This window comes from Pezoporus flaviventris, unplaced genomic scaffold (assembly GCF_033815535.1).
Source record: "Pezoporus flaviventris isolate CSIRO_AGI_PZ_B2104156 unplaced genomic scaffold, CSIRO_AGI_Pfla_v1 ptg000001l, whole genome shotgun sequence".
In the NCBI taxonomy this organism is placed as follows: Eukaryota; Metazoa; Chordata; class Aves; order Psittaciformes; family Psittacidae; genus Pezoporus; species Pezoporus flaviventris.
Genome location: NW_026892549.1, coordinates 62539439 through 62564029, shown reverse-complemented (window position 1 = coordinate 62564029; position 24591 = coordinate 62539439). Strand labels below are relative to the sequence as shown.

Below are 24591 nucleotides of genomic sequence, written 5' to 3'. Positions count from 1 at the left end.
CACCATTCTCAGCTCTACAGTCAACAGCGCTCAACCCATTGTGTGTGGTGGGGGCTGTTGAGAGATGGCATTGCCTCTGGTCAAGATCTGCTGCGTGCTCAACAACATGCTGGGCATGGGCCAAGGAGAGAGCAGTGAGGCAGGTCAGACTGGTTTGTTTCACCCACGCAGCACACCGGGATGAAGGAATTCTTTGGTAGGATTGTGTGCTACACAGGCCTGTTAGGGAGGTTTGAAGGAAGTCTGTTTTGTCTTCTAGATGCTTCCTAACCAGAAAGTGCATAATGGTGATGGGTTATTTTGAGGCTTACGGCTCTGATAGGTGGTCTCTAGCAAAGTTATATGCTCAGTTTAAGACATTACTACTCTTAAGTGTCTGCTTTACCCTGCTGCTAGGTATTACCACACTCTTATGGTGGAGACTCCAAGTGACAGGCTGGCATATTAAAAATTACCTGCTTTCACTGTTGTGCTCTACTAGAGTGATTGTGACCTCAGGCAGTTGGAAGAAACAACATCTTAAAACACAGCAGCTAAATCTGCCAGAGCTTGTTGTTCAGAGCTTTTTGTTCTTAACCATGAGTGGAAAGAGTTCTTGCCTGTACCGGTGGGACTGAGAACAACCATTCCTGCCCTCATGGCCACTGCAGGTCCTCTGGCACCCCACAGGTCCACTGCTGGTCCATATGGAAGACCACTGTCATAGCTGTTACAACTGAAGAGGGCAAGGAATATGCATAAAGAAACTGCAAAGTCAGTGATATTGGATTAAGCAAAAAGTGAGGACTGTTCTTTGGAAGGTGAATTACTAAAGAAAAAATTCTCATGGAATATTTAGTTTGTGTCATCCTGAAAGTGGTCTGTGATCCCCCCATGCAGTTCTCGGGGTTTAGTGGCTGTTTTGTTTCACTAAATCTGTAGACATAGAAAATAAGTTGAAATCTTCTTTTATATGAGGAATAAACTGATAGGACAAAGATGAGGCTTTTATCCCAATTTCAGTAGCAAATTGTGTTGATATTTTTCCCTTTATATGACCATCTGTTTCTGGAATGGAAGAAGACTGGAAGAAGAATGGGACCTCTTCCTTCACTCAGCTGAGAATGTCCTGTGGAATTTTGCTGATCAGTTTACAACCTGATCAGCCATAAGACACAAGCCTGTAGGAAATCAAACTTGAGTAGCTCAAATGTTCACGTGAATGCCTACCCAGGAGTCAATTTGTGTTCAGTAATAGACTGAGCCAAGATGAAGCCAAGACTCAGTTACAGGTGCTGGCGGTGTGCCCTGCCACCTCCCACAGGATCCTCTTCCTGCAGCAGGAATGGCTCAATGCTGCAGTAATCAGCACCGGAGTTTCTGCATTTCACAGGCGGGCACTTCGACACAAGCCAACATCAGTTTCTGTTCAGCCTTAAGCCACGGTGTTCCTGTCATGGGAGGCATCCTGCAAGAGGGATTGGTGTACATAGCTGGGGTAGGTGAGCTCTCTGTTGGCTGCAGCTTAATCCAGTGTGGGATATACATGAACACCTTCAACGTTACGTTGAGAGAGAATTCCTAAATTATCAGAAAGATCAGGACACCTTAATGGAAAATTGAGGTGGTTTAGGACACGTATGGTAGTAGAAGCATGCCAAGAGGAATGGTGATCCAGAGCAGCCCTAAGGAGGACTTGGGGGTCTTGGTGGATGAGAAACTGAACATGAGCTGCTTCAGTGTGCGCTTGAGCCCAGAAACCCCCCATGTGCTGGGCTGCATCAACAGGAGCGTGAGCTGCAGGTTGGGAGAGGTGATCCTGCCCCTCTGCTCTGCTCTCATTAGACACCACTTGCAGCACCGTGTGCAGTTCTGGTGTCCTCAACATCAGAAGGATATGGAAATGTTGGAACAAGTCCAGAGGAGGCCACGAGGATGATTAGGGGACTGGAGCACCTCCTGTATGGAGACAGGCTGAGAACATTGGGGCTGTTCAGCCTGGAGAAGAGAAGCTGCGTGGAGACCTCAGAGCAGCTTCCAGTGTCTTGAAGGGGGGCTACAAGGATGCTGGAGAAGGACTCTTCATTAGGGACTATAGTGATAGGACAAGGGGTGATGGGTTCACACTGAAACAGGGGAAGTTCAGGTTAGATCTAAGGCAGAAACTCTTCCCTGTGAGGGTGCTGAGGTGCTGGCACAGGGTGCCCAGAGAAGCTGTGGCTGCCCCATCCCTGGCAGTGTTCAAGGCCAGGTTGGACACAGGGGCTTGGAGGAACCTGCTCTAGTGGAAGGTGTCCTTGCCAATGGCAGGGGGTTGGAACTGGATGATCTTAAAGTCCTTTCCAACCCAAACCGTTATATGATTCTGTGATCATGCTTTCTAGTTAGAAAACTGTTTACCATGACCACATTTAATTTTGCCAACAGCTCAAAACCATAAAATGAGAAACAATCGGACAAAACTCACAGCACTTCATTTAGCACCAGCGAACATCCGCATTACCTGTTCTCCGCATGACGGGTGCTACCCTCTGCTCCGCAGCGCTGCCGAGGAGCGCACGAACGGCTCCCCGGGGCACGGCCGGCCGCCTCAGCGCACTTCTCGTCACACACTGCAGACAATGGGCCCCCTGTACAGGAGAACGCTGCCGGATGGTGCCGTTCCGCGCCGCAAGCGCTTAGCCCCGGCCGTGGTGGACCCGCCGCGCTGAGGGGCGGCGGGAACTGCTGTGGAGAGCGAGCGGGCGGGGCAGCGGCAGCGAGCGGAGCCCGGCGGCAGGTGGCGGCGGCGGCTCGGCCCCTTTAAGGCGACGCCCGCCGTAACCCGATCGCCGCAGTCGGAGCATCCTGCGCCCGGGGAAGGGCTGTACCGTGCCCGCCGCCGCGGGGAGGCATGGCGGAGGCGGCGCTGCGGAGCCGGTAGCCCCGCTCCCAGGTGAGGCTGGCGGCCAGGGGGCCGCTGAGGGCCCAGGGCGGTGCAGCCCCTTCTCTGTCTCCTTCCCTCAGCGAGGGGCCGCCCCCGGCGCGGCGCCGCCCCCCGCGGTCCGTTGGCCACAGCCCGGTCTGACCGCACGAAGCGCAGCGGCCGCGGTGGGTCCGAGCGCTGTCTGCTGCCGCCTGGCAGCCGCCGGGGCTGACGGGGGAAGCTCGGTAATGTCCGCTGCGGGGGAGCGCTGCGCTTCTCGGGAGCCGGCCTGGGGAGGGTACCCCCGCGGCTCGCTGCCCCCTCAGGGGTTGAGGGGGTGATTTCTCCTTCTCCCTGTTGCGTTCCGACTGCAAACTTCTTGCGGGGTTGAGGAGATGGATGTAGGTAAATGCCAGCGCAGCGCACAGCTCTGCCTGTTTACCCGGTCCGTGTTAAAAGCGTGCCTAACCCGCTGGTTGCTTTGGCGTTTTAAGAGCAGGAGAAGTGGAGTTTGGGGTGTGGGGAGCCTTGGCTAGAAACGGGAACGGGTTAAGCTGTGAATAGCTTGGGTTTTGCTGCGTTTCTCCTTAACGCTGCTTACTGAGCTAAGACATTGAATGCAGTATGTCTGATCTGTTCGGAGCAATAGAAGCACAGCAAAACTCAGGCACTGCAGATGTTTTATTACTAGGCTTATTATAAACTGTGCAAACAGTCAGTGGTCCCACGCATTTCCCTGCAGATTAGTGTGGCGAGTTTCACAGGGTTTGGATTTGGCTCTCAGTTTTAAACCTATCAGGAGAGCATAGGGCTGGATGGGATGCCTTGGTATCACTGGCAGCTTTACAGTGTAATCTTGTTTGGACGTTGATCCAACTCATCTTGAAATCCAGCCTTGAAAGGAGAAAAGGCTGCAGGCCTCATGCCATCTTCTGCACCTCCCTACTATGTTGTGTGGCTGTGCAGCTGCAGTTCTTGTTTTTATGATGTGAAAATTGATGTGGAAGCAGTGGAATGAGGACATAACTGCTAAATGCCACTGATGGTACAATGCTAGGTAACTCTTCTGCTCCTTTGTCCTCTTTCAGTAAGTTCTGACTTGTTTCTATTGGAATTTCATGATGGTTTCATATTGGGGGTGAATGAATGTTGGGACTTGATATTGTTGGGCTTTTTCTTCTAAATTTCAAGTAGAAATGGAATTGTAGGAAGACCACAGCATGTTGATAGCTGAATGTATTTCCAGCGCTTACTCTGATTGAAAGCTGTGTTAGTAGCTTGTTCAGAATTACTGGGGTCAATAGAATAACGTGGTACTGCACTAGACGCGTGTAAGCAATACCTTGCTGAAAATTGTTAAAGTATTCACTGATACTTATTTACCTAAAGGCTACATTGAAAAGCTGCAGGAGTGAAGTTCCCATCACTTGTAATCACAGTTCAGCTGCATGGTTGAGACAGTGATTTAGGGTAAGCCAGGAAAAGGCCACTGCTAACAAACTAATGGTGAAGAACCAACCTGGGCATAGTACTTTCTTCCCGGATTACAGTGTACTTATGCTACACCTCCCTCCCCACCCAGCCTTCCACTAGCTCAAAAACCGTATCAGCAGACTGAATGGTAATCAATGATCATACAGTTTGGGCAATAGAGTATCCGCTCATATCTAATCCATGAAGTTCTGTATCTTGATCAGACTTTGCAGGACAGCCGTAAGAAGATGGAGGGGTAGAAAAACAGCGTAGTTGAAGCTGCTTTTGGCATGCTAACTTTGGCCGCAAAGAAATCATGTAATCAGAAATTTATTATGTTTCTTTTAAGTGATAAGCTTTTGTTCACCAACAGGAATGATTTTTCTTTGAAATAAAATCTGGTAAACAACAGTTAATTTTCATGTTAAACATGATATAGTTGAAAATGAGATAATGAGAAAGCATTTACAGCTGAGCTGTTCTTCCATCTCACTTGAAGTAGTGTGTTTACACCTGATCCTTGTATTGAATGAAAACACAGCACTCTAAATTTGCCTAGGTAAAGCATGACATCCTTGGACTTGGTATGTAATGTATTTAAGCGTCATCCTGATAAACATGTATGAAATCACCTTCTGAAATCAGTCTTGCAAAAGTGCTTATGAGTATCTGTGAGACCAGCAACAGAGGCCACGTGACTAGTTTCTTCTCTGCTACCATCATACCTTTCTCCTCTGTGGGCATCACAGTTCTGTACTTGCTGCTGAGACTTCTGAGAGGTACAGGAGTATGATACTTCTGGAAGACAGATCAAGCAATGTCCACACAAGTGCTTTTCCTTAAAATGAATTCCCTGTACAGGCTCCCGAGTAAAAAGATGAGGTTTTCTAATGCATTTCTTGCAAGGGTGGTTGGGTGGTTTTCTGTTTAATTCCATAATCTGCTGTACTAAAATGAAAACCTGTCACACCCTGACACATTACTTATCTAATAAAATCTTCAGGTACTAAGGAGACAAAACAAAACATAGGGCTCTTTTGTCCAAGAGATTAAGTCAGTGGCTTTGAAGCTCAGAGGTACCAGTATAGTCACTGCAGGTGAATAGAATGGGTAGCATCATGAGAATTGCTGTGTTCTAGTCAAAAGGATGAAGCAGGTGTGGTTGATGTTTTGCTGTGTTTCTGAAGAGAACTGTCTTCCACATTTGTTTTGGTTTCCTCCTTTAGGAATGAAACCAGCTGGGTTTTTTTTTCCTTTCACAGTCCAAGAGAGGACTTGCTTACTACACATGAGATGATGTAACAATGAAGTGTTGTCCCTAGGAGCAGATTCTGGAATGGACACCCCACAGTGTTTTATCAGTAGGTTTAAACTGGGAGATTAAGAGTTTTAATTAATTGTTTTATTCCTTCAGGTAGAAAAGTTGTAGAAAATCAACTTTAACACCCATTGTCTCCAGTACTTTAGACTGTGTCAAAAAGGGCATCACATTTGAGTTGTATTTTGTATCTTCTTGATCAGTGGAGGCAAATGGAAAAGTATGCAGAGAAAAGTAAAAAGTACTTGAGAGAACAGTGAATGTATAGTATACATTCAGTATGGTGTTTGAAATTGTCTTGGTTTTGGCTGGGATAGAGTTGGCTGGGCTTAAACCATGACAGACTGGAAGTTTTAATAGGCTAGCATTAAAGAGTGTGCTATAGGATGTATGCTGCTGAACTAGAACAGGCCATCAGATAAACAACTGGAATGAGCGCAAGTTTGTTGCAATGCATTGCAGCATGTATACATTAAACTTTGTGTTTGGAGTAAGTAAAATGCACTTGGGAACTGAATCTTGTGATCCCACCCTGCTTACGGCCCTTCAGTCTATGATGCATAGCTGTCCCAGATCATGCCAGCTGGGTGCCTTTTGGGTTATACTGAGCAGGAATAGCACATTAAATACAGTCTAACCACTGCAGAGTCCTTAGAACAGGATTAAAGCTGGTCTGAAGCAAACACTTGAAATCCCTGATCTGGATGCAGGTTTCACTCAGCAAATCTGCTCTTATTTGCCCTGCATTCTGCTTATGTAGCTGTAGCTTTTACTGTGGGTACCAGTCAGAGTCGGGTAATTCACTTTCTGGTTTTACTCTTCAGTTTTGGGGGGAGAAAAGAAAGAGGAGGAGGGGAAGAAAAGTTTGAGATCAATGAACCTTCTGCTTCTAGATCTTTGAAGACAAAACTACGTTGTTCCCTGGCCTGTGTGTAGTACACATTTCATTAAAGTTCTAAGTTTAAATGGAACCTGCGTTTCAATATACTCACCATTTACACCAACAAGTGAGAATACTGTAATTAATGCTTTGAAAAGTTATTATTCCAAGTGGTGGGCTTCTCTTTCTGCTCTGCCCTCCCCAGCCTAAAGTTTCTTTCTATCTGCAATGCAGATATAACTTCAAAACTCTAAGGCATGTTCCCTCAGTCTCTAATGCATGGGAACTGTAAGTGCATTGTGTAATTGTATCAGTTTTTGCTGACCATTAGGTTGTTGTAGTACCATCAAATCATGCCAGCATAAGTCTTCATGTTATTTTTAGGTATTTTCTTTGGTATAACTACTACAAGTGACAGCATAAGAGCTATTAAAATAATTATTTAAGTATTTTAAATGAAGCCATTTGCCTTTTTCCCCCTTTTCTGTTCAGCTTCATACAAATTGACTTTTTATGAGCTTGTAATCTTTGTCAGTCTGGGAATATAAAACACTCCACGACACCATCCAACTACATATATATGTCAGGGCTAGGCTGGGCAGAGTCTTGGGTGATGTGGTCAAGGGTGAGGCATCCCTGCCCATGGCAGGGGGGTGGAACTGGATGATCTTAAGGTCCTTTCCAGCCCAAACCAGCCTGGGATTTTATGATTTTATGGCAGAAATTTGTGGCTTGTGTGTTGCAAAATGTTGGTGACTTGGGAGGAATGACTGAAGTATTTAGAGGCTTGACATTTACTTTTGGAGTTGATTGGCTATTGTTTTAGACCTCATGGAAGGTCTAAACACCCACCACCTGAGAAGTGTGTTACCTCTGATCATGGGAAACTTCTTGGTGTGCTCTAAAATAGTGTGAAGTTCAGACTTTCACATGAAGAAAAAAGAAGTTCAAATGCAATAGCCTATGTGCTGATCTGTGAACAGAGTGCAAATTGAGAACTGCTGTCTCCCTAAAGTGTACCAACATAAAGCTGCAGTAAGGCTGTTGCTTCCTGAGGCTGACCTGAGAATCTCTCTACTACAGCAGTTACCCAAATTCATTGTTGCCTTTAACACCCTATTGGCAGCAGTCAGTCTGGTTAAGAACAAGATTAGTTTTAACTCTGGAGCATCTTGGGACAGGAGTGGAAGCTTTTGAGCTAGTGGTTGCACTGGTCAGTGGTTCTCCTGCCCTTTCTGTGTAGATAAAATGCACACAACTATAAGCAATGAAAATGTGTAGTATGTGTAAGTTTGGGGATACCTTAAACTACTAAGGCTTAAGGGGAAATGTTGAGCAAGATGAAACTTTTAGTGAGCAGTATTTCTGTTGAGAAGTTAGCTGTCAAAACCACTTTCTGTGGCTGCTTAAAATAGTTCAGTGCAGAATGGACTTAAATGGCTAGGTTGGACACGGCTTTGGGCAACATGGCCTAGGGTGAGGTGTCCCTGCCTGTGGTAGGGGGGTTGGAACTGGATGATCTTAAGGTCCTTTCCAACCCAAACCAGTCTGTCATTCTAAATTGCCGCCTTCTTCTCTTCACAGGCTGAAGAAAAATGGCTTCCTTCAGCAACCTGATTATTGGCATTATTGTTGCCAGTTTTACTGTATTTCAGTTCCTGTTCCATGTTTTAAGTTCTTGGGTGTCAACACGAATAACACCTGGTTTTAACAATCTCAGCCAGAAAAGGAAGATCGAATGGAATTCAAGGTAAGAGTGTTCAAAACAAAATCCAGCTAATGACCTGCCTGGAATTGTCAACATCTGAATCCCTATGTGTGTTTAACCCTGTGATTCGGGGTGCTTTCCTGCCTTTTTTAGCCATAAAGGAAATATAGTAAAATGAGTTTTATTTGTAATATATTTGAAAGGGTATGTAGTGGTGGTTGGAAAGAACCTTATGATCATCTAGTTCCAACCCTAACCATTCTGTGATTCTGTATAGTATACAAGCTTCATTGGATGAAATGAATTGATAGAGTATAACTTTATGCTTGAGTAGCCTATTGTAACTCTAAAATGTTTTGCAGGTTTTTCTCCAGTTTGAAGCTCAAAACTGTGCTATGTGATTGTTGCTGCACTCAAAATGCATTTGTTGCAGCGCTGTTCCTCCTCAGTGCTATTTAAAGGCAGCATCAGGTGGATGCTTCTAAAGTTGTTTCCATTGTGCTAGGCAGCATTAGCAACTCAAATAGTCTTGCCTTTCCATTTGGCAAATGTCCACCTGCAGTGTTCTTAAAGGCACCACCTTAATTTCAGTTTGATCTATGACTACCTATCTGCCAGAACAACACTGTAGGATGCCAGTTCATATCAGTGCAGGTTAGGTTTATGTTACAACTGACAATGGAGGCAGACAGGGAAGCTAAACTAAACTGTTATCATGCTGGAGCTGAACTTTTGTCTCTAAGCCACATCAAGTGACCATAGAATTACATAATAGGCTTTCTGAGAACTTATTCCATGCCTCATAGCTGTTGTAACAGCTTTGCATAATAACATGTGAATTGTCTTACATATAGCAGGTTTGCTGGAAATAATCTGCTCTGTAATCTCTGGGCTATTTTGTAGTGAGCTGTTCAAGTTGATACAGCACCTTTTTTTACTTCTTTCCAAGTTTTTTCTTAGGGTTGATAGCAGGATGTAGATGTTAGCACATAAATGAGTTGCGGTCCAGTGCTGCATCCAGTTCTGGAGTTAGAAGGCATGACACACAACGTATCATTCATCAGCAGCTTGTGGATGTTACACCTGAGGAAAGTGAAAGAAAGGCTAATGTTGGTGACCCGGGGTCACCAACAGGCTAACTGTGCTTGCCTTTCTACGTAAGACTGACCCTTAACTCTGCTAACCAATGTTCTGTCAAACTGCCTCAACACTGCAGTGTTTCACCAAAACAAAGAGGCATCCCAAGGGGTATCTTACAAATTCAGCGGATGTTGATGGCCGTATATGCATTCTGCAGACAGCTGTGCAGGTAGAGAAAGTTACTATCTCCCAGTAAAGTGAGTTGGGTTAGCTTAAATGATTTAAAAGCAGATGGTTGTTATTTTGTCCTATATTGAACTGGTGTAGGGAGCACTCACACAAATGGTTCTGTTGGCAGGCCTGAAGGAAACTGCCAACAGAACTGACACAGAGGATGGTTATGCATTTTTATCAGCTCAGCTGCCTGAAATGAGCCACAGCATTGAAATGCATTGTTACAGTTTGGAGGGTTTTGTAATCAAACATTGGAACTGCAGCTCTGGACCGTGTTTTCTATGCTGCCAATTTGTTCATTCTGACCTTCCAAGAATTAAGAACCAATAATGTAACTGCTTCTGGAATATTAAGTATGCAGATGCTCAAATTGAGTAAAAAATGTACTTTGACACAAATGTAATAGAACTCTTTATTTTATTGTGCATAAATTCCTGTCACTTATTCTACTAATACATGATTGTACTGCTATTAAGCAGTTGGTAAGTATGTGTAGCTTCAGTAACAAAGGAATAAGTATGCAACTTACCAGTGCAATTTGTTTCTTTGCAGTTTAATGAGGAGTTAAAGGATACAAGCTTTGTCAGATTCTCAAAGAACTGTGTGGAGCTTGACAGACTGACCTAGATTCCATATTAAAATGAAGTGTTGCACTATTTCCCTCCTTCTGCCCCTTCTTCTATAGCAACTTCGAAGTCCAGAGTTGGAGGCAATCTGCTTCTTTCTTCCTTTTGATTTTTTTTTTATCCTCTCCCCCTCCATGTGCTGTGCTTGTGTATAGCTTGTATTCCAAACACTAAGGTTTGGACAAAGAGCCGCTCCTGAGACAAATTGCAACTGATCTATATATTCTAAGATAAATTTTACTTCTTTCACCATTATCTTCTCCTCATGTTCAAAACCACCAGGCATTTCTCAAATGCTAATACTATGTGCCATGCTTTGTTTTAAAGACAAAGCAAAGTTCCTAGCTCTCTGCTAACTCTGTGTTGCAAGAGCAGATGTCTTAATCCTGATAACTTAAATTTTCTCTGTTTATTAAATAGATAAAAAGATTTAACCCAAAAGCAGCCTGTGGCTAGTGGTTAGTAAATGTTCTCCTCCAGCTTGTTACATTTGACTATTCAGCTTGCATAAATCTGCATTAATTTTTTTGGAACACTGTTGAAAAAGTGCTGAAAATAACATGATGATACTCTTTAAACAAATCATAAATAGAGACTTCTCTTATGAACGCACAGCATTCACAACTAAGTAAACTTCATGTTAAGCACATTAAGGAGAACATCACCCTTATTTGCAACCTACTCTGTCTTTGCAAAGTCTTCCAGAGGGAGTAAGATGGTTTTCTCAAATCTTGCATGGTGGAGTTGAGACTCCTGAGAGGGATCTATGCACGTTTAAAATATGAATGACTTCCAAATACATGTATTTAATATGTACAAAGACAAAACTAATAACTAACAGCATCTCTATATTTGTGTGCCTATTTTTTGTGCTGTGAATACAGTGCAAAGATGTTTCTGATGACACAGCATCAAACTTGGAGTTCTCATCTTTAAAGGCTATCCATGATTCAGTAGAGCTATTTTAGCACATTTTTTTTCCTTCCTAGCCACACTTGAGAACTGGGAGAGCAAACAGCAGCTACACAGGATTAAATGCAGTTTCTAGCAGTGTTAAACCCATGGCTAGAGGAACAAGGTGACATGTTTTGGACCCATGCCCATTGCGTTGTTCTGCTTTCCAAGAATACATGTGGACTCCAAAGGGCAGGAATGACCGTGTCCTGTGTGCTGGCAGAAACCCTGTCAGGGCCTCTGTAAATAGGTAGTTCTTTTTAAGTGCTTGTTAACATTCAGAGTTTATCTACAGTGTGCATGCACCCTGTATACTTGAGACTGGTGTCATTTGGATGTGGAGGGGGAAGTGTGTAGTACCCAAGGCAACTCTGATTATTGTGACTTTATATAGGGCAAGAGGAGTGTAAATAAAGCAAAGCTTTAAGAGGAGTGTAAATAAAGCAAAGTGAGCTGCTGGTTCATATGAACTTGTAGCTGTTACACCTCAGATACTCAGCTACAACCTTTTGTTATGCAAGTTTTCTCTTTGACAGCCAGAATCTACTCAAAATGCACTTGAAATTCCGATGCTTACCTTGATAAGTTTTTCATTGAATGCCCCTCTTTTCAAAACCTTCACTTGGCAGATTTGTTGTGGGTCATCTTATTAATTTGGTGCCTGAAAGGAGAAATTTGCTGCAGGACTCGTGGGCCAGTCTCAGTGTGGACTGCATACAGATTTGCCAGCAAAATGGGCCAACACAGCAAGTATTTGTTAGAGAACTGGATGTCTTTAAGGATTCATTCGTATAGGGGAAAATGAAGATATGTTACTTTAAGACCTTGTGTTTTGTTTAAGAGGCCCCTTGCTCCAATCTAATAGGTTCCTTCTTTTTGACTGTTTTTCCCACCTCTCATTGTATTGCAGTTGGATGTACCGTAAAGAAGAGGTGATTGACTTTCACAGAGGTATCTGGATGCAGCTGAGAGCTTAAGCACAGTATAGACAGTTGTGAGTGGCAGTACCTTCTTGTGACTGTAATCTCTTTTTTAGGACAGTGTCCACATTCCATGCCTTGGTGGTTGGTGGCTTTTGCCTCTATATTTTGGTATACGATGACGCCGTTAATGCTGACCGTCTCTGGTAAGGAGTGTTACATATATCTTGTGTTTATACAATGAAGTAACATAACTGAGTATGTTCATTACTGAAATAATTAAGATCCCATTAAAATATGCAGTAATTGTAACATTGGCCTTTTCTGTATGTAGTAATAGATGATAAAATGGTTGCCTGTTTTGGATTTTTTGTCACTGCATTCTGGTGTCTTTAGTGAGACAAAGTACAGTCTGGATATCTTATGAGATCTGTTAATCATGTTGGAAAGCAGCATGTTATTATGACATCTCTCGTGTGTCTCATGTGGTAAGGTTTATTAGATGGAAGCTTTTATTCTGCTTTCTTTGAGTAGAACTTGTTCTAAATAGTGCAAAGGAAGTCATGAAAGCCGAAATAAAAGCCTCTTAGTGATGATAAATAAGTTGAATCTTTGCATTTACTAAATCATCCTGGTGTATTTCCAGGAAAAAATCAAATTAATCAGAAATCAATCCCCTTTATTTCAATATTGCTTCTAAATAGTTTCTTCTGTTTGGATCTGTTTACAGTGATTGCTGTCAGTGGTGTTATTTACATTTGGTAGAGTAAGGAAAACTTTATATATTAAAATCCAGTGGAAGTGTATCAAATCTGTGTGTTTTAAATGAGAGCTTTGGGTTCATTTCATGGCAGTATTTCTGTACACTGTTGCCTGGTCAAAATTATCTTAGTGGTGTCAGGGTCTTGTCAACTGAAAGTGCACAGAACATACTCCAGATGTGGGAATCAGTGGTCTCAGTTATTAAGCTAGTAATTCTAAACTGTGTGAAGTATCAGTGTACTTAAAACAGTTGCAATGATTTGAATTCATGTTCGTGCAAGTGATTAAGTGTAAAGGAAGACCAAAGAGAATACTGCCCATGGCTTGACAAATACTTACATGCAGTCTGTGAGTGAAATACACCTTTGCATTAGGCTTTCTCCTACCAGTGAAGTCAGAATTTGCAGATGTGCATCTTCTTCTAAGGCTGACTTTTTATATTACTCTTAGTCTTGATTTTAATTGAATAAGACTGAAGAGGAAAACCACCAAGTTATATGGGAAGTGCCAGATGGCCTCTTGCAGGGCTGCTCAGTCTGGAAAACTAATGTCCTTTTGAAGTGCAAGCATAAGCTATAGGACTTAGTCATTTACAGATATGAAGGATGCATAAGGCTTTCTGTAGGAGTCTCTTATTAACAATACAAGACATTTTTGCATCTGGTTTTAGCAGTTTCTAAGTAAATGTCCAGGAATCCTTCATGCAGCTTTCTTGCACTGTTCTGGCTCAGGAAGCCTGAAAATATTACTCAGATGCTCTGATTTTAGACTACTGGGAAGGTTTTGATACAGACACTCTTTCTCTCTCACAGTTGCCACCATCCTTGTGTAGTCATTGACTGAACAGTATCCAGTCAGCTCATTTCTGTGGGATTTAAAGATACCTCTGTCTATAATGGCAAATCACAAGTTCTGAGCCTCTATGTATGTCAACCTAAATTCTGGCTTCGTGTGAAGCTTAAACGCATGATGCCTATGATACCTGTATGTCCTGAAAGGGATCAGGACTCCTGCTGAGCGTTTGGGCTCAGCGGAGACATGCGGTGTTACTGTCAGGTAATGCCTGAATCTAGGTCTGATAGATGCTAACAAAGGATAATAGAGACTGGAGCACTGATAAGTTGGAGGGAAGCATCAGCATAGTGTATGTGTATCTTTTTTGATGCTCTAGGACTTTGTAGAACACTTTGCTTTTTCTCTCTATGTAATACAGACTACCTAACAAAGATGACATAGAAATTCTTTTTGAGGTGGTGAGAATAACAGAGTAGAAAGTGAGTGATCTCTGTTAGAGATCAGATAGGGAAAAGGAGAATTTGTAAATAAGTGAGAGCTAATTGGAGCTTCACAGAACAGGTTTCTTCATACAGCTGTCCACTTGATAGTCATTACTCTTTGATTAGTGTTTTATATGACTCTATCTGCAAAGAAGTTTGAAGATAGTCATGTGGGCTTCTGTTTGTTCTATCTGCCTGTGCATGTTCATGTGTAGTTCATTTGCCACACATACCTCCTTAGCAATGACAAAAGAGAGAGCTCTTCCCTTTCACTTATTCAGATAACTCCCTGTTTGCCACTCCTGATTCTTGCTTGCTTCAAAACTAGGCTGCAAACACCAGGGCTTGTAAGCTCCATTGCACTTCCCATTCAAGGAAACAGGTTAGGAAATCTAGAAGATTGTAGGCTAAATTCTGAGTTTCCCATTAATTAACCTTAATCTGGAATTCTAACATGAACCCTTCTTGAAGGGATATGACAGACGGGCAGTGCAGCCTTGTATGTTGCTGAAGTGCTGGTTTAGAAAGTCCATAGAAGGTTTGTTGCAAGGTGACCATTCTCAAGGAAAGAACGGAGGGAAGTGAATGTCTCATCCAGTTAAGTCACATTTACCAATACCATGGAACAAGCATACATTCAATCCTTTGCATCTGTTCCAGAGAAGAATATGAAGGTTCTTCAGAGCAGGCTCAATCTTGGGGATGATTTACCGAAGTGTGTTGGGAGCACTTACAAGTTTGGGTGTGATGATAGAGCTCTAATGGGAGGGCTGTAACTTTCTCAAGAGCCTCAGCGTGTGAGAAAACATCTGTTTATGCTCTGTGTCTAGCTGTGACTTTCAGAAGACGTACACCAAAAGAAGCACTTGGCCTTCAACCTACATAGTCCACAAAACCAGGTTTTGAAGCCGTGGAAAAATGTCCCCGTTTCAAGTTGTAGTTAAGAGAGCTTCTATGGCTCCATTCTTAAGGGCTTGAGTGAGCTCCAGGCTCTCCTAGTCATGTTTTTTTTTTCTCATCTAATAGCAGAAATGAGGTTTTGCAAATCCTGTTTTCCTGTAAGCTTCCCTCTCCCTCAGGGAAGCAGTTAGTGTTAGATGCTGAGAAGGCCTTAAAATTTAGTGAACAGATTGTAGTAATACAGGAAATCTCTTCCACTGCTTCATTCCAATAGGATTAAAAAATAAAGGCTAAGTAATAGCGTTTTACTGCTTTCTAGCTGAGGGAGACTTTGTGTTGGAGGTGCTATAAGCAGAGTTGTGTTCCTTTTATCTCAAAAGGTTTCCAGCAGAACTTTCTTTCACAGCTTGTCTTGTGCAGTCAACGTTGGGTAAATCTCTAGAGCTGTCACTTGAAGCTCAATTCATACTTACACAAACAAGCTTACTTAGTTAAAAACATGTTATGATCTTTATGCTAAGGAGAAGAGATTTGCTTACCAAACTCAAAATGTGGCCATACAAAGGATGGTGGAGGAAAGGATAAGTGCTGTAATGTGGATGATTCCCTTTCTTGAGGTGTATTCACAAGTTTGGGTTTGTTGAACATCCTTGAGGACCTGAAGTTGTCTGTATGCTACTGAATGCCTGCTGAATGTTTGGCATCAGAAGGGAAGGGACAGAAGGTGTGAAACTGCTCTGGAAAGCATTTCTTCTCAAAGGTTCCTTGGTTTCAGAGAACTGGCAAATAATTCCTTTCATGTCTCCTCCTACTCTGTTTATCCCTGTAAGTATCCATCCTCTTATGAATACGAAAAGTACCAGCTGAGCAAGATATTTTTGTCATCCTTAACAAAGTTTTAACACTGGCAGAAGAACAAAAATGGAGATGCAGGGTTCTCTTTTATCCTCTTTTCAGAGAAGCCAGCTAAGGGTATGTGCTCTGTTCCAGTTCTAGACTCTAGCAAGGCTCTTGGGGCATTCTCTGCCCCAAGGCAGGGGGTATTCCTGGTGAAGGTAGTTAGTAGATGACTTATAGGTGGGTGAAAAAGGAATCCATGTACATAACTAGGACCTTTCTTAACCAAATCTTGAAACGTCTTGCTGATGGGCTAAGAATAAGGTGACCTAATAGACATTATGTGTTTGGTATGTGTATATCCTTTGCAAATTGCCTTGTTACAAAGGGTGTAACTATGTATTTTTGGTATGTTTGCAGGGGTGACCCTTCAATTGTGAAACTGAATATTGCTATTACCACAGGCTACCTCATTTCTGGTAATTATGCAATGTGTATATAACACACAGACCCTGCATATTTACATTGAGTCACTATGCCTATATATTTATACTGAGTCACTGTGCCAGGGATGTGACATGTGTATACAATGCAGTTTCTCCTGTGCCTTTTAGAATTCCTAATGGAGTTGTGGGTTGTGGTGGAATGACAGGATCTTGCCAGTGGATGTGGAAGATGAAATATCATCTCCCCAAGTACGGAGGAAGTGCCACTGTGTGGCTTCATGATGGTTTGCTACACAACCACCAACTCCAGCTCAGATTTGTCCTTCAGCCAGTTGAGAAGGTGTTAAAGCAGTGCCCTTCACTCCCTTGGGGCGGCTACAGCTTGTGGCTCTATTGTCATATGTTTCTTCCTATGAGCTCAGAATGCTGGCAGAAGGATTTTAATAGCCTTCAGTACAAGCTGAGGCGAATGATGCCATAGGATCCTGCCTGCCCACCTCTTAGTCTCCCTTTAAGCCAAAATTTAGTCATATACAATGGGGCAATTTTCATTATTTTCTTGAAATGGCATTTTATCCCATATATGTGTCCTTAATTATTTACTGTCAACTAAAACTGCTGTGGGAATTTTGCTGCAAATTGCTTGGGAGCTTTTTTATGGTGTGTGGAGATAATGCTGACTTATCATAGCAAGAACTTGGTGTGGCTTGGGCTATTTTCAGGGAAAGGTACTCAGGACAGAGTCTGGTCAGAGACTGGACTTCACTATCTCCCAGACTAGTTTTCTCACCCCACTGGAGATAGTCTGGTGATTGGCACCCTCTGTTAATCTGTGGGTTAGTTTAAGTCTCTGTTTTTTTCCATAAGAACTTCAGCTTTCATGTTTAAATTCATTGGTATCTATTTCTGAATAATTATGCATTAGAATTTCATGATGAATTAATGAATGCCTTTGAACAGAGACCTGAGCCTGGCCACTCATTCTCTCTCACTTCCTTGTGTAGTTAATGTTTAATTATTAATAGGAAGTGGAGCAGCCATGTTAGGTGATATATATAGTCCTGCCTGAAGGTAGCTAATACAAAAGAGATCAAGACTCTCATTGGACATACAAAAGGCACAAGAGTAAAGTCTTTGATTGGAAACCTTGGTCACTAATATTCCAGTTTAAAGTACTCATTTGGAGCGGGGCGGGGGGGGGGCAGAAATTGCTTATTCCAGTACAAAAATCTTCTGAAATCTTAGACCATCATGGGAGAAGAAAGAATGCTTCTGTCAAAGCATTAACTCGGGCCCACTGCATCACTGCTGCAATAAATGGAAAGTTCTGATTAAAGAAAGCAAACATGCTTCTCATTCCAAGTGTCCCTGGCAAAATATTTTTAGTAAATGGTTCACTGTTAGCTAATATAACTCCTTTTTGATTCACAAGTGCCCTGTAATAGATCCCTGCATGTATTTGTATATGGCTATGCCTGCTGTAGCCCCCATCCCCTCTGGTTTTGGTTGTTTTTTCACTTCTTCCAAATCTTTGGGTTCAGAAGTGTGAAGTCTTGCTCCAAGAGTCTGAATGCACTTTTTTCTTCCAAGATATTTCAGCCTCTGCACTTCTATTGAAGTGGAAAGTTGTAATTTATAGCAACTGTTGGAAGAAAACTGTTGCTTAATGCTTTGACTAAAGTTGAGCCTCAGAATAAAAGTTTTTCTCTTCTGAGATAGAGAGTTTCTACTGATAACCTCTGTTGGCCTTTACACCTCTAAAGCTATTGCGAGGTAAAAGGTAATATAATAAATTGTTCTTTATCATTATTTCTTTTCTCTTGTAGATTTGTTGCTTATTCTTTACTACTGGAAGGCAATTGGTGACAAGTATTTTGTAATACATCACTTGGCAGCTCTGTACGCTTACTATTTTGTACTGGTGAGTGCTGTATTTTTCCAGTCACATAACAAGCAGGTGGCATTGAAGACAGTTTAGAGATCTCATCTGCTTAATGTTTATGAAGTTCTTCATTGGTTGGTGCTTTAGCTTTGTGAAAGGTGTATTTCTGTTTACAGTCACTGTTACTTTCTAAATGGTTTTATCAGTCATTTGTGGTACATGTGTAATATTTCACTATTACAGTCCTTCAATGCAAATGTGTAACTTATTTGACAGCTGAGCTTAAAACTCCACTCGGTTTTTGCTGTAGAGGGACTTTTGACAGAGGGCCTTTTCAAATGGTTGTAGAAAAGGCTTTCAGACAAACCCCCAAGTATGAAGTTAGTTGAAGAATTGGAAGGAAATGATTCCGAGGGGTTATGTTCTGCTTGTGATTGTATTGCAAGGCCATTGGTCAGTGATCCATAATCCTGGTGCAGGATGTGCTACGATCAGCTGCATGGGCTTTTTTCTTTACGGTTAATTTGGTGGGGAAACAGTGGATGATTAACTGTGTCTATCTATAAATATCTGTCACATACGTACACTGAAGGGAAAAGGGGAAGAGAAGGATACTGTCCTAGGATAAAACCTCACTTCGTTATTCCCTGCTGCTGCTGGAAGTTCTCAAAGCTGCCCATGTGACTTCATAGAAGTCCCATTGACCTCTAGAATAATGCTCCTGAATTCCTTCTGTAAAGCTTATGCAGTAAAAAAGAAATCTTATAAAATGCATTTTACTTCATTTACCACATTTCTTTGCCTGCCTACTGTGTGAATCCCAGCCTTACAGTGCTGAAAGTGTTGAGGTACCAGATTACTGTCAGATTGCCCACATAATGGGGATGAAGTATACTGAGAAGTACATGCTCTGTTTCGGGCTGAAGATAATTGGATCTTCTAATGTTATCATGGATGAAAGTGAATTAGAACTGAAGATTAGAGAAATGAAAATACCAGTAGCAAGGCTAATCCCTGATGCAGGAAAATCATTAGTTGTTTCTGGACTAAACAAAGTCTACTTTGTGGGAGCTTCATTTAAATCAGTTCTTATTATTTGGCTGTAGCTCTGCCCTTGGATGTCTGTGTATTACTCTCATTCTCTTATCTTCAGAGAAAGTTACTCCTAAGTATCTTATTTAAAATACAGCTCTTAAAGATAGGAAAGAATTTGATGAAGAACAGAGGTCCTCTGTTTGGTGTAGTGTGAACTGACGTGAAATCACTGAAGTAGTGGGTACAAACGTGTTTGATGGGGAAAAGGGGAATCCTGACACGCACTACATAGATTGTTCATGAAGCCTATGAAAATGTTTTAAAAGTCTTTTTATCTCTACATCTGCTGCTGGCCTAGCCATTGTGTAATGGAACACAACCAAACGATAAGGCAGAGAATATGCTGTACTTTGTCACTTGGAGGAAAGTGCTCAGTTGCAACATGTATCAATGTGAATGTGCCACGCAGTCGTATGGATGCTGCCACGGAGGAGATGTGATCATCTTCCAACTCACAGGGCATGGCTGGGGCTGTGACACAACTGCTGGAAAGGGTTTCCCCTGCAGTATGTCAGAGGCAAGAAAAGGCTTTATGTGCCCTTTCTGCTGCCAAATAAGAGCTGGGAATTCATCTTCACTGGGTGAATTATGTTCCTAAACCAATGCAGGGACACCTTTCTTTAGCTTACAGTGTTTATTTTTGAACTTGTTTCAACATTGAGAAGCCCCAAATCTTCATAATTCTCTTAGTAATAGCATTATTATAATGCTAACCTAACTTGTGCCAATCTTGTGTTGCTACTTTCCATGGCCACTTAACTGTAAGCTTCTTAATTTAAACAGTACTGATTTGAGCTACCTGAAGGGACGATTGCAGCTTTGGAGGTAAACCTTACTTTGAAGCTGGGAGGAAGTAGCCTAGAGCTGGTGAACTTGTTTGCTATTGTTTTAATAAAGAAGTTGAGACGCTGTGTCAGTCTGTGTGTACTTGAAGGCTGTAATCAAGGTTTCACATCTCCGCTGTTGATGTTTCAATGTCTGCTTTGTTTTGCTAACCAGAGCAAAGGTCTGCTGGCTTACTTTGGAAACTTCCGTCTGCTCGCAGAGTTCTCCACTCCTTTTGTCAATCAGCGGTAAGTGCTCAGGGAATGTTTGCATCATTACTTTACGACTTAATTTGTATCATGATTTCTGTCACTTGGGAAGTCTTTTCTGTTGTCAAATGGGAATTTATATATATTGTATTTGTAAATATATACATTCATATATATAAACTAAGGATTACTATGTGGAAAACTTTTTTGCTGCTATAGCTGCAGCAATGCAACTAATGCATTCATCCGAGGTCCTTTTTAGAGTAGACCAATCTTCATATCTAATGCCATTTTAAAATGAAGCTACCGAACAGAAAACCTGACAAACATAATATTGTTCATTATCCCTTTTATGTTCATTTAATTATTCTAATAAAGCCATCATTTTCAATAGGGATTTTTTTAGTATTGTGGATTAGGAAAAGATAACACCATCAGAATCCTAGAATGGAATTGCATTGTCCTGCATAACTGGAAGTTTATTTTGCAGTGCTGCACGTGTATAGATCAGTATTAATATATGAATACATAGAATAATATAAGTGCATATTCTTTATTTGCTTTCAAAAATAGATCTGGATATTAATTTGAGGACTTAAACTAGAAAAATAATAAAGCACCTAAATATACCTGGTTAATCTTCATACTTGTGTTCAAAGAAGGAAGTGGCAGAAGGCATTTTGCAGAGCTCAATGAGTTGAAGCCTGCCATGGCTTCTGATCATAGTGTTGCTACTAGAATTGTTGCTGTGGGTATCAGAAAGGGAGCACAATAATGCCCTGTACCACAGGCAAAGGAAGCAGGGGAGTTTTGCAGTGCTCCGGGGAAGGTGACCTCTCTCCTGTGCCACAGCTGCTGTGATCCAGCTTGGTACAGGGATTTGCCCCAGGAAAACCTCACCTCAGGAGAGGGGCTTTGGTATAGGGCAGTGCTGTCCTCCTCTCCCATAACTTCTGTACGTGTGTGCCATCTGTTTTCTTTTCCAGGCATCTGGTAGAGAAAGGATAATGTAAGGCAAAGAGGGACTGTAGTCCTCCTGCAGACAGGGTATCTTGAGTATTACCCATCACTGCATTATGACTGTAAGCCCCAAAATATTTGATGAGGCTGCATCATTCCTTGGATTTCTAAGAATAAAAAAGATTATGCTGAGACCCCTTTCAAACATAAGCTTGGCAATTGAAGTTGCAGGAGGGAAAGGTGGGATAACGGAGGTCTCTAGAAGTTGCTTCCGTTTGCCCAAGCAGAGTGGAGTCAGAGATTAGAGTCTAATGTAGTCTGTGCTCCGTGTGCACAGAAGAATTGAGGAATAAGTAAACTTCTTTAAACTTGTTTTTAGTAATACAAGGAAGAGGAGAGTAAGAAGATGAAAAAGGGTGTGTTATATTCTAGGTTTCTATATTGACATTCATATCTGAGTGAATGGCTGTTGTCCCAGCTGACTTCCCCTGAGACAGAAGTACATCCTGGGTTGAAGTGGTACCTGTACTAATGCCTATCTTTCAGGCTGTGTTAGGAAGCACTGTGATATGTCTGGCTATTAAAAGTAATAGGCATTATACTTTTTTAATGCCTGGGAGGAGATCATGTGTCTTTGAATATGGGCTCTTACTGCTTTCTCAGAACACCAGAAATCACTGCGGGTGATAATAGTTTCTTGTGCTAAGGGACATAATCTCCTTAGTGCAGGAATGTTTTTTGGGGTTATTTTGGGTGGGGTTTTGTGTGAATATTTCAGGGTTTTTTTAATTAAATTTGAAGAGAACCAGACCCTCAAGGCAGAAAGTAGTGGATAATGATAATGGCTTCCATTATGTTTCATGTTTGCATTCTTAGGATTACCAGAAGAGCTATTATTAAAGTATAAAAAGATACTCTAATCTCAGAACTGTCTGTGTATTTCCTGTCTGTGTTGTTGGGGAGTTCTAATTGGAGGTTGTCTCCATGCCAAGCATTTAAATCTTGTAATGTTAGTATCAGCATCTATGTAATTAAGTATTAGCTGTTGTGGGTAAACTTGTAGTGATACACGTGATTTATTGACTTGTATTAGCTGAATTTGCTGGGAGAGGGAAGTTGCTAAGCAGATGTCCAGTCTTCTACACTGTCCCATTGCAGTGTATTTTAAACCCTGGTTTTATATTGCTTTTGGAATCTGCATTGTAGATATCAATGAAAGTACAAGCTCTAATTGTCAGTCTGACCAAAGATATCAGCTCTCTCTGCTTGTCATCCCAGTGAGTGTTTCTGTGGTGAGGTATCCTGCTTCTAGGCTGGGCTGCCACCTCGAGTACCTGGATTCTAACTGTTTCAGATTACTTCTGTTAGAGCTGGATGTCTGGCAATTCTCTTTAGTATATCTCTAATTACCTAACATATATTACCTAGTATATCTCTAATTAATGCTAAGCATTAATCTGTAGATAATTAAATTGAAAATTACTTTCAAAATCCATTTTAGAACTGGTATCGTGTTAAATAGTTTTACCCTCATATCTCCTTGGAAATAAACAGATTATTCCACTTTTCCTCCCCATCTCCCATCACGAGTACAGTGATTTAAGGAATTTTCTTCTGTTTCGATCTTTAACCTGCCACTGCTGCGCAGATTTTCCTTGTGTTTATTTTGGTGTAAGTGTTTCTCTTCCTAATAGAGTTCAACGCAGGGGTTCTGTGTGTGAAGCAGTACATAAATCATGCCTGTCTACTAATGAATTTATATGCAGTAATTACTTTTTTAAGACCATTTACAGTAGTAGTAGCAGGAGAGGGGCTTTTTAGTTTTATCTTTTCATAACATACCCGGCTGTGACATGGTTTAGTGCCATTTACACTGGTGGGGAGGAACAGAAGCAATCCCAACTCTGAGAAACTGGAAACTAGAGCACTGTCTAAATGACTGTATCCAAATACAATGCTAGAATTGCTTTCGGGGGAGGAAATTAGACTTCTAGTTGCCCGTTGGTGCAAAATGTAGTATCAAGTAATAAATCGGTATCATTTATCCTAAACTTCTCATACGAAATTTATCCTTTTGAATTAAAATTATAAAGCGTATTACACAACGGCACTGAAAGGATGCTGGTTGTCAACTGGTTTCCGGTTCCAGTTGGGATTTTATGTTATTCTGCAGTATACCGGTTATCACTTACCGCTTAAGTGGGCTTCAGCCAAGCGGAAGAATTTACAATTAAGCCAAGACAGTGTAAGAATTTAGAAATTATAAGGGTGGAAGCATTTAATAACTTATTGCTTAAAAAAAGTGAATAAAATCCTTCTTTAATGAGATGGCTTCAAGTCTGCCTCATCTCTGTGAATGCTGCTTTTGCAGGTGGTTCTTTGAAATACTGGGATATCCCAAATCTTCCAAGGCCAACATCATCAATGGCTTGCTGATGACAGTTGTGTTCTTCGTGGTGAGGATTGCCGTCATGCCTGTGTATTACAGCCATGTCATTTCCTCCTTTGGAACAGAGGCTTTCCACAGATTAGGATTTGCAGCCCAGAGCGCCTGGATTATCTCAAGTGTTGTCTTGGATATTATGAACGTGATGTGGATGGTCAAAATTGCAAAAGGATGCTACAGAGTCATCTGTCTTATCGGACGGGAGGAAGTCAAAACTCACAGAAATGGCAAATCTGACTAGAAGTCACACACATAAAATGCAATTCCTGCTGTGAAAGTAATCTGGGTTCACTGAAACAGTGCACATTTCTGCCATGGAATGATCCTCTTAAGAAAACAAGGTATTACCTCTGTACTGACCTTACTCTTTCCCTAACCACACTGCCTGCACACCCAGGGCCACGCTTTATGGATCCTGTCCGGTGAGGAATAAAAGCAAAAGCTCCCACAAATGAGTTCCATGTGTGTGTTCTAAGCAGTTACAGGCTGCTGAAGTTAGAAAGGAGCAGACTGGTGACTTGCTTGTTGTCCACCAGTGTGTTTGAAGTGTTTCACTCAGGTTTCTCAGATTAATGTGTTTTATAAACCCAATGAATATCAAGATCTCTCTCTCTTTTTTTAGGAAACAGAAACTTCCAAAACTCCTGATATGGTGCAATTTTCCTGGCACATTTCTATGTTTTCTTCTGGGAATAACAATCAAGATTTCAGTCTTGACAACTTTTTAAGTTTTGCAGAAAAACCTAAAACTGTAGCTTTGGTTCTGTGAAGTCTTTTACTGCTTTTTGTTCTGCCTTATATGAATGCAACCCATTTGGGGCAATGTATGAGATACAGTGATCTAAAATGCTGTATTATAAGACTAGAGAATAGCT

At 41.7% G+C, this 24591-nt stretch overlaps 2 protein-coding genes across 5 annotated transcripts in view; one reads left to right on the top strand and one right to left on the bottom strand.

Moving 5' to 3' along the window:
- The window catches only part of ALG14 (ALG14 UDP-N-acetylglucosaminyltransferase subunit), a 36882-nt gene extending 34238 nt beyond the window's left edge, over positions 1-2644 (bottom strand). The window contains exon 1 of the mRNA XM_061461904.1: positions 2483-2644. Within this exon, the coding sequence (XP_061317888.1) occupies positions 2483-2495 (13 nt within the window). The 5' untranslated portion in view covers positions 2496-2644. The remainder of the gene's footprint in view (positions 1-2482) is intronic.
- A 131-nt stretch (positions 2645-2775) lies between these two features.
- On the top strand, positions 2776-24331 carry TLCD4 (TLC domain containing 4). Of its 4 annotated transcripts, none has more exons than XM_061461853.1 (7): positions 2776-2914; positions 8140-8305; positions 12194-12283; positions 16274-16332; positions 18126-18220; positions 20276-20349; positions 23642-24331. In XM_061461853.1, the coding sequence occupies exons 2-7, from the start codon at positions 8151-8153 to the stop codon at positions 23955-23957; spliced, it is 789 nt and encodes a 262-aa protein (XP_061317837.1). In that variant the 5' UTR covers positions 2776-2914; positions 8140-8150; the 3' UTR covers positions 23958-24331. The 4 variants fall into 4 exon arrangements, with proteins under 4 accessions (XP_061317837.1, XP_061317844.1, XP_061317855.1 ...); XM_061461860.1 differs by lacking the exon at positions 2776-2914 and adding an exon at positions 3017-3129; XM_061461871.1 differs by lacking the exon at positions 2776-2914 and adding an exon at positions 3438-3941.
- Positions 24332-24591: the final 260 nt, after the last annotated feature.